Source organism: Anneissia japonica, unplaced genomic scaffold (genome assembly GCF_011630105.1).
Source record: "Anneissia japonica isolate Jap-2015-1 unplaced genomic scaffold, ASM1163010v1 scaffold6305_len51955_cov117, whole genome shotgun sequence".
NCBI classification, from domain to species: domain Eukaryota; kingdom Metazoa; phylum Echinodermata; class Crinoidea; order Comatulida; family Comatulidae; genus Anneissia; species Anneissia japonica.
The window spans coordinates 6,831-17,558 of NW_022723758.1; the positions used below are offsets into that span (position 1 = coordinate 6,831).

At 32.2% G+C, this 10,728-nt stretch overlaps 1 protein-coding gene across 3 annotated transcripts in view; it reads left to right on the forward strand.

Moving 5' to 3' along the window:
• Positions 1-394: 394 nt before the first annotated feature.
• LOC117112373 (poly [ADP-ribose] polymerase tankyrase-like) overlaps positions 395-10,728 on the forward strand; it is a 28,785-nt gene continuing 18,451 nt past the window's right edge. Inside the window, exons 1-8 of one of the 3 annotated variants that reach the window (XM_033255448.1) lie at positions 395-483; positions 1,112-1,211; positions 1,515-1,608; positions 5,820-5,921; positions 6,494-6,601; positions 7,199-7,324; positions 8,432-8,534; positions 9,522-9,687. In XM_033255448.1, coding sequence (XP_033111339.1) covers positions 1,156-1,211; positions 1,515-1,608; positions 5,820-5,921; positions 6,494-6,601; positions 7,199-7,324; positions 8,432-8,534; positions 9,522-9,687 — 755 coding nt within the window. In that variant the 5' untranslated portion in view covers positions 395-483; positions 1,112-1,155. Of the gene's footprint in view, positions 484-739; positions 1,212-1,514; positions 1,609-5,819; positions 5,922-6,493; positions 6,602-7,198; positions 7,325-8,431; positions 8,535-9,521; positions 9,688-10,728 lie in introns of those variants that run through there. The other 2 variants (XM_033255451.1, XM_033255450.1) reach the window with 2 other exon arrangements.

The window sequence follows — 10,728 nt, forward strand, 5'->3', positions numbered from 1 at the left end:
AATTCTTGCAAAAAGTAAAATGTAAATGGCAATTTGTTTGATGTTAGATTCCTTTTAAAAACTAAATTATTTAAGATAAAAAAATGCATATATTGAATCAAGAAAATCAGTTTTAATACAGGATTTGATTATTGGGGCCATTTTTACCTACCTGTCATATGGGGCCATTTTTACCGGGGCCATTTTTTCCGGGGCCTTTTTTTCCGGGGCCATTTTTTCCGGGGCCATTTTTTCCGGGGCCATTCTTACCGTACACCGTGAAATCTTATGGCTGGCTCAAGGACCGGTGCACAAACGGTTCCAATTCGTGACCCGCATTATGAATAAATTTTTATAACAATAACTTAATGTTTCGTGACGTAGATATGAATAATTAGTTAACAAACGAACTAGCCAATTGTTCAACCGGTTCCTCGACACAACCCTAAGCACAAATCAACACTACAGTACGGTACATTTTCGAGGCCATTTTAGTTCCTAAAAGTGAGTACATTTCATTACAATATATTTGCTTAGGGCTAATGGCTATTTATTGACACTTTCATTGAGAAGGATTTAAAATATAGTACATTCTAAATAGAGTGTAGACAGTAGGCCTCAGAAAACATTTTACCGTCTAGAACATCGTTTACCACACCCAGCTTCCGTTTGGACCGATACCAGAAGCGGATTATACGTGAACAGCAATGAAATATCCAGCGTTAGTGGATGGCGAAGATAAGTGTGGGAGGGAGGGGTGTCATACGAATTATCTGAAAGAATTGACGTGGTCATTGTATTGATTTTATTATATTTATCATTATGGTTAGGCCTATTATTTTTTAAATTATCATTATAACATACTATTATTACAATTATCATGTCTGATGATACTGTACAATATTTTCTAAATTTATTATGTATTCAAACGAATGATTTGTAGAGGCATACAGAAGTAGAAGTGGAATAATTCAAAATCACATGACGAGGACAGCCAATCATGCAGCTTGTGGATATTAGATATTTTGTTCTTGCTATTTGTTCGAATTGTAAAGTTTGTGTATGTTTGGTTTTGACTTCTTATTCCGTTGTAATTAAATAAAGCTGTTATGTACTACGGTACTATTCACAGGTATCTCACTAATCATAACTGATATAAAACGTTACGAAGCACCGATGGATTCTTCATCATCATCCAACGATAAGTTCATGGATATACCTCCATGGTCCAAGTGAGTGCGGTACTCTATCAAATTTTAATAATGTTAATTAGACAAGCGAATAAAAAAAAAATAAAAAAATTACTGACACATTAAAAGTTGTTATGCTGTAAATGAATTTAATTTAATTATGTGGTTATTGCAGTGGTTGTTTATTTTGTTTTAGCAATACTGTATATCTAATCATTAACATGTTAGTAACGATTTTTATGGTGATGAGGATAACGGTGATGTTGAGAATTAATATTCATAATCAGGTACAATGACAGACATGTGTAAGCAAAAAAATCATTTCCTTGCTTGTTTATGTCACAGTAACAAATTAGTAAAGGCTATAGTGACAGAGGACTGGCCAGCAGTAAGAAACATCCTTGAGAATGAGCCACACCTAATTGAAACTAGGAATGAGGCAAGTACTCAGATTTATGACGTGATTTTCTTGGTTTCAGAGTTTTTATTGAATCATATTAAAATAAGATCATGTGCAGTTCGAACACAACACAAAGTTCACAATTATTTGCACAAAATATGTTTACGTATTTTCTGGGTTTTTATGATTAAAAAGAAATTTAATCTGCTATACAGAATTGAAAACAAAATTGTCATTCTCTTTAATTAACTAAAAACTGGCGGTTTAATAATCAAGCGTCCGCGAAGATGCTTCTGAGAACTAAATAAATCGGTCTAGCGCCCTCTCTACTTCAATATGTCGTACACAAAGTTTGGTAAGCGTTTATGGGCACCAGTTCCGTCGGAAATCGGAATAAAGCCACCCCTGTCTAAAACCACCCCTGTACAAAGCCACCCAACAATGGATTATACCATTGTAAGGTAGGGGTGGTCGACAATGGGGTGTTTGTCTTGATGCTGGTCTACAATAGGTTTCTGCTGCAGTGCTAGGAGTGCCTTTGTATCAGCTTTTGTGTATTATGAATTAGAAACTGGGTGTAGTGTACATATAGGCATAAACATCATCAGCTTCTAATGATGCAATTGAGTGGGGGTTTTTTAAAATTTTTATATGATAATATTGATTTATGTTTTTATACATACTTTCATTACTATTGATATACAATATTAATAGACAGTATTTTATCACGTAAAAACAAGGTATACTTTACTTTTGTTATACTTGTATACTGTAATGCAAGACTATATTTTCTTTTTCTCACTTTTTTGATTATTTATTATTCTTAATTGTATCAGAAGTAACAGCAATCAAAGTAAGGTGGTTACTATGTTAATGATTATAGTGGAACATAAATGCCTCTCAATCATAAATTTATCATTGTGGAAATTCAATTTGTCTGGCCATACATATAACATAAAGGCAGTGTCATCGAAATGTCCTACTTATTCATTTTTTTTAGTTCAATAATTAATAGTAATTTCTCAAAAAGTTTATTATAATAAAAAAAATAATATTAATACTACTGAAAAAAGAAAAAGAGTAAAAGTTTTTAAAAAAATACGTTTCCACTTAATTGCATAATTAAGAAAAGCTATGATGTTTATGCCTGTGTAAAGGAAATTAATATTACGGTACACTGTAAAAACAATAAAATGTTGACTGTAAAAAAAAAAAAAAATACACTTCCTTCCAGAAACCACTCAATTGCATCATTAGGAGAAGCTGATGATGTTTATGCCTATATGTACTGTAGACTACACCCAGTTTCTAATTCATAATACACAAAAGCTGATACACATACACTCCTAGCACTGCAGCAGAAACTTATTGTAGACCAGCATCAAGACAAACACCCCATTGTCCACCCCTATCTTACAATGGTAAAATCCATTGTTGGGTGGCTTTGGACAGGGTGGCTTTGGACAGGGGTGGCTTTATTCCTACATTCGAAAAAAGCACACCGGGAAAGTTTGCCTTACCAGGAAAAGGTGACGTAATCTTGCTTATGAAATATGCATGCTAACTAATGTGAGTGTGACGTCACCAAATATATTATAACCAAAATATTAATAACTACAAGGTTTCTGGGCGTAAATTCCCTTAATACGAATTAAGGGTTGAACAGTCTCCTTGCCATACAAATTACAGCTTCCACTGACGTCTCAGTCGAGAAATACGGGTAGCTGAAATTTTTCTCGCAAATCTGACTACGAAACCATATCCAAATTTCACGTTCACTTTTGACCCTGAGCGCCCTCTGTAGTTCACCAATATTTATTTGAACTTGCACTTTCACAATATTGATGGCATTCAATATCAAGATTGAAGACTCAAAATTCAAAATACATTTTATTGTCACATATAAAAGTATACATGAAATTTGCTTTCCAGTGCTTATACAATGAAACAATATAACCTGTTGAATTGCCTTGATATAACATACATAAAAACAGTATACACAAAGTAAATTAATGAGGCACTATACGTTAATAAAACAAAATAGATAAAAACGTACAGAATTTTTAATACGACTTATATCAATGGGTAATACATATGCTTTTCGTTAAGTTGTAAATAAAATAATAATAATAATAATAATAATAATAATAATAATAATAATAATTGGCGATGAATGGCTGTAAGTAAATTTAGGCCCTAAGTAAATCAATCTTATTAGAGGGGTTTGAATTTATGTGTTAATTAGATATTTTTAATGATATATCGTATTGGCAGGGAACGGTTCCCTGGTCGCCCCTGGTATTGGTTGATTTAAATTAGAAATTTGTCCCACTTTTCATTTCAAATATCAAACTTAAATCATTATCAGTCAGTTGTGGAATGCTTTCCTGTTTCTTAACACAATAAACCTTGTCTCACCAAGTAGGCCCTATTTCTTTTAATCTAATTAGGTTATTTTCAAATAGCTGTGACAGTCAGTTATTTAAACATAACATCTGATCAAATTATTAATATAATACTATTTTTTTAATTCAACAAATCAATTAATCGACTTTCTCTTGAGAAATGAAAGTGATATCAATAATTAAATGATATGGATTTACTAATGAATTTGGATAAAATATTAACCAGAATAAATAAATACATAAGAAATTAATGCAATTTTAGTAACAATATTATATTCATAACAATATGGTAAATATAATTAGGCTTACAAGGCATAAGGCCTACCATACTGTACTGACAAAAGATAGACATGCTAATATCATTTTTTAACATACTAAACACAAACCATGATCTAACAACTAGGTAGCCTTAAATAATATTCTTAAGTAATATTATTAGTAGATAAAAACGTACAGAATTTTTAATACGACTTATATCAATGGGTAATACATATGCTTTTCGTTAAGTTGTAAATAAAATAATAATAATAATAATAATAATAATAATAATAATAATAATAATAATAATAATAATAATTGGCGATGAATGGCTGTAAGTAAATTTAGGCCCTAAGTAAATCAATCTTATTAGAGGGGTTTGAATTTATGTGTTAATTAGATATTTTTAATGATACATAAGGCCTACCATACTGTACTGACAAAAGATAGACATGCTAATATCATTTTTTAACATACTAAACACAAACCATGATCTAACAACTAGGTAGCCTTAAATAATATTCTTAAGTAATATTATTAGTACATTAATGTCATTTTTAACATGCTAAACATATACCATTGCTAAACAACTATCAGTTTATGTCTAGACCTTTTCACTAACACAGTATCTTACTCCCTTTTCCAAAACACTTATGAATAATATTACAATATTTGGTATTGGTTGATTTAAATTAGAAATTTGTCCCACTTTTCATTTCAAATATCAAACTTAAATCATTATCAGTCAGTTGTGGAATGCTTTCCTGTTTCTTAACACAATAAACCTTGTCTCATCAAGTAGGCCCTATTTCTTTTAATCTAATTAGGTTATTTTCAAATAGCTGTGACAGTCAGTTATTTAAACATAACATCTGATCAAATTATTAATATAATACTATTTTTTTAATTCAACAAATCAATTAATCGACTTTCTCTTGAGAAATGAAAGTGATATCAATAATTAAATGATGTGGATTTACTAATGAATTTGGATAAAATATTAACCAGAATAAATAAATACATAAGAAATTAATGCAATTTTAGTAACAATATTATATTCATAACAATATGGTAAATATAATTAGGCTTACAAGGCATAAGGCCTACCATACTGTACTGACAAAAGATAGACATGCTAATATCATTTTTTAACATACTAAACACAAACCATGGTCTAACAACTAGGTAGCCTTAAATAATATTCTTAAGTAATATTATTAGTACATTAATGTCATTTTTAACATGCTAAACATATACCATTGCTAAACAACTACCAGTTTATGTATAGACCTTTTCACTGACACAGTATCTTACTCCCTTTTCCAAAACACTTATGAATAATATTACAATATTTTTGTTAATCTTGTTTAACTCTTAATAATTATGGGAAAAAAATGACCAAAAATTGATCATTAATAAAATAAAATAAAAGTGTATTATAACACACATTTTTAACTGTTTATAATTTTGTAATTCTTAAATGATATTGGAATATCATCGTACCATTAAAATTGAGAAACTCGTAAAAAATAATGTTGGTAGCTCTACGAACTGTATCGTAATTCAGTGTCATGTTTGTTTTCGTAGAATGGCGAGACGCCATTAATGTACGCTGTGAGCAACGCACCAGATGATGTATTGGAGAATATGATTGAAACGGCGACTGTTGAGAATTTTGAACAAAAGACGGTAAGTGGAATTAAATATCATTGCATTTTAAACATTACAAGCACACAACATGTGTACACATCATACAAATACAGTGATTTATTAAATGTTCAGTTAAAAATGAGACACTTATTTCATGTTATATTTGACATTTTTTACAGCACAGAAAAAGCCTATGTTAAGGCATCACTATTTCATTTGAAACATTGTGAAAAAATACATTTTACACTTACAAAAATAGTGATGTTTGGATTTGTTTCTAACACAGTTTACTGAATAAATTGGTTACAATAAAATTGATATTATTTACAAAAAGTTTTCTCGCTAAAATTCCCAATTTGTAAATAATTTGATAGTGTGGGTAAAACATAGGCCAATTGATACAAATATTTTTTTGCCCGATTTTGCCTAAAAAACCACATTTTTAAAATATTAAACAATGTAATTAGTATTTTATAATGATGATGATGTAATAAGTAATGTATGTGTTTGTGAGTTGTTTATGTGTTGTTGATGTGGTGTGTGTGTGTGTGTATAGATTGTTGTTGTTGTTTATAATTTCTTTCTCATCATATTCTACATTTGTCTTGTAGCATTTTGGTGGTTCCACTATACTCCATGAATTGGTGTTCTACGCACGCGTGTCAGCTATGAGACGCGTGTTAGAAAAAACCAACAGGAACATTAACACACAAGACATCGTGAGTACAGTAGAAGAACTTTATTCATTGCTAACAAATTTACATTAATTCACTCACAAATACATTAAATACATCACGTTCTAATTTAGTAATAGCTAAATATTAATATACTAATATTATGGATATACTGGGTTGAGATTGTTGTTGTTTTTTTTTTTTTTTTTAATTGTTGTATCTTCTAACTACTGTACTAAGTACTGCCCGTCGTGTATAACTAGCCATATTTCAATAATATCCTTCTTAACACCATTATCACTACAGTTTACTATTGTTAGTGTCATTATCATCATCACCATTACCATCATCGGCATATCTTCATTATAAATATTATTAGCAGGAATAATATTATCATTTCATTATGTTAATATATATTTAAATTATCTTTGTCGTCATGATATTATCATCATCATCTTAATATTATAATCAATATCATAATGATAAATTTTAATAGGCCTATTATTATCATTAATTCATATTACATTGGCGTTAAATAAGTAATTATTTCAGGTACTTTTACGTTTGCGTAATATTTGTTAATTGATATTCTTGTGTTGTGCGTGTACAACAAAATTGACGTTGATTATCATTTCATTGCAGTGGGGACGCACACCACTACATGTCAGTCTACGTGGTCATTGGGGGCTGACGCATAGTTACGAGCAACACAAGGACATGGCAATTCGCCTGATCACTTTCGGCGCTTCAGCCACAGTAAAAGATGGGGTAATGTACAGAAAAATGAAAAGCATCAAAAGAATATCAGTCAATGACCTTAATACAACAACTTTCTATGAAACTACTAGAAACATTTTTACTAATTAAAACCAACGTAATAAATATAAATTCATAAAATATTAAATCGATTAATATCATATTGAATAATGATAATGATTCTTTTTGAAGTATGATTTTAATTAATATTTTTATTTCCGATGTGATGTAATTTACAAGAATATTTATAAAGTTATAATGCTAATAGTGTTGATTATTTAAATTATTATTTACAATTTTATTATTATTATGGTTATTTATCCAAAATACACTACTGTTCTTCTGTTGATTTAATTTGCAACCGACTTGAAAAGAAATGAATCACCGCGTGCTCGTGTCGTTTGTAGGGTCATTCCGTGTCAAATCAACCAGATTTCAAATAAGTATGACCCTCTCAGATTTTGATGAAACTCCATTAAAATGATCCACTATGTGAAAAAGCAACACTAAAAAAAATTAGTTATAGGTTTTGTAATTTCTGAGATATTGACTCCTCAAAAAAAGGGGCGTGGTTCTTCAAGATGCGCAAACGGCTACCTGAACAATGGTCCAGACAGGTTTTTGTCCATTTTTAGACCATTGCTTTTCTAAATTGGTACATGCTACAAACTGATTGCAGATTTGGAATCAGCAGTAAAAGTTGATCTACACCACAAAATCTGTAGGTTATAGGCGTTGAACTTCCGAAGATATTAGGATATGAATAATCCAAGTTAAGTTTGCAGCTCTTTTGTGTATGTTGATTTTTATGGAGTTTTCTTCAAAATCCGAGACAGTCGACCTGGGACCTCTGGTTGATTTGACACGGAATTACCCAGTAGGTAGTTTAACCTTTCGCCGCACAACGTTAACCTTAACTTTAACGGATGAGACGTCATAATTTATTGATTTTGTGTTTCCGAGCACGTAAACTTTAGGATTTTACGTGCTCGACGTACGTTGGTTTGCGCATGCGTATTTCAATTTTTTTTACAAAAGGGGCGGAGCTATCGCGTTTGCATGTTGGGTACTAACGTTACAGTAAAGATAACGTCGTGCGGCGAAAACTACCTATTGCAGGATAGAAAGACGCCTCTTGATTTGTATGATGATAACGAATGTGAAGAATACGAAGAAACCACGAGAAGCGAGAAAAAGAAGGAATTAAGAGATTTACTTGAAGGTACGATAACACTTAACTTACACAGTTTTTCTATTATTTTTTAAATAATAATACACAATAAGTTTATTTTAAACATTGCTTACCAAATGCTCTGCAAAAAGAACGAGCCATTAAAAAAAAAAAAAATACGGGTAATATTGTTCCCATTGTGTTATATTAATATTATAAACAAAATGTTATCGTAATTAATAAAAATACATATAATTTATAAAGTGAATTAAATAACAACTATCAGTATAGAAAGACACAACATACCTTACTCGCGCGAATAAGCGCCCGGGCGCTTAAAATATTTTTTGCACTTTTTGAGGGGCGCTTATTCGAACAGGGCGCTTATGAAAACAGAGTAGAAATTGAGGGGGCGCTGTTGGAAATACATGAAAATCGAGGGGTTCTTATGAGAAGAACTTATTAAATTCAAGAGGTACATTTTGAATGAAAAACGATTATATAAGGACATCAGGAAACCGAAAATTACGAATGGTGGTGCGGCTGAAAAGATAATCGTACAGAGAGCATGACTTGTCATGACAAGAATGTTGTGAGTACAGTATTACATAACAGCAGAATAGCAGATGAAATTAGTGGTAGTGGTTAGCTTGTTGGCCATCGGCCGATTGAGAATAGCAGGACGGCATGATCATTGCAGGTTTTCTTGAAAACTTAGATGAGAATGTGTTGCAAATTGTCGGAAAAGATGTAGGACTAGGCTATAGACAAATGTAAGAAGATGAAAGTTGGAAATATACTGTCTGTCCAGGGAGCCCTCATCTGTCCAAGATAAATATCCTCATTTTGATATTGACTAAAGAAGAATGTGATTCCACTCCACCTCAAATCATGCCAACATCCACAGTCCCAGGATTGATTGGATTATTAAGTTAGAATTGGGCGCTTAAAGGGCGCTTATTCAAACGGGGCGCTTATTCGCGCGAGTACGGTTAATATTTAAATATTTGATTTTTTTGGTTTGTTTGTATGAAATAGAACTATCAATACCGTCAGAGATTTTAGCCAGGGGTCCCGATGCCGTTAAAGCATTCAAAGATGCACTTGAAAACGGTGAAATAACAGTTGTTAATTCAAGACTGATGTTCCTAGGTAACGAGGGTTCTGGAAAAACATCTTGTGTCAAAGCCATGCTTGGGAAAGAGTAAGTACAATCGGATGTATTAGGTTTTGTACTTTATATGGATTTACTTTGCTTGCTTTTTTTCAGTTGGTTTTAACATTACAACTGTGTACGTTCATTTTCTACTCAACTTTTAACATGCACGCGCTAGTGTGCGCATAGGTTTACTTGTAACCAACCTTGTCTCGTAACTAGCTTTCTGCAGTAAATTTGTTGCTAGGTGACGGGTCGACTGTGGAAAAGACACGGCTGGATATGTAATTGAATAGCTGTAGTGCCGGCCAGCTGGCAGTCACCTGATCAATAGACTCTGGTGGTCACATGATCCCATGTGTAAGGGCGGTCATGACCTATGACGTTGCGCCCCGGGATGACGTCATCGTCCTAACGAGATGCTGGAGGATGAAGCGTCACTTGAGATTGAACGATAGTTAATGATTATGCAAAGGTACACTTACCTGCAGTATAATCGTGATTATACAAGTCCTCTTGAGGTGAGAATCAATTCGCGTTTCCCCAGCTGCTTGGCGGCTCACCAGTTTTCAAAACTAAAATTACCCAACTCCTGCCTTCTGTGAACTTCGACCTCCTTTCAAAGTACTATATATCCGGGTTGGGCTGAAATATCATTGGAACCACCCTATGATACTTTCCAGGGTGGGGCATATTATTAATAATTATTACGACTCGAGCTACAAAAATCAGCTGTAATATACAATATGCGCATGCAACCTAGCACTCAGAAAATATCACTAAAAAGGCAACTTTTCTAAACAGTAACAAACCATAACTCAATATACTAATTAAATATTTATTTATTCTCTACATAAAAAAAGTAGTTAAAAGACAACCAAAACATCAAAAATTTCAATTTGGCTAACTGCCAAAAACCAACATACAACTTCGATCATATAAGACCAAATCGAAACACCAAGACCCCAATAAACATGGGGAGAATCATGGGAACTGGGAACAACCATCTAAGATCAGATGAGTGGGTGGGAATTGATTCTCACCTCAAGAGGACTTGTATAATCACGATTATACTGCAGGTAAGTGTAC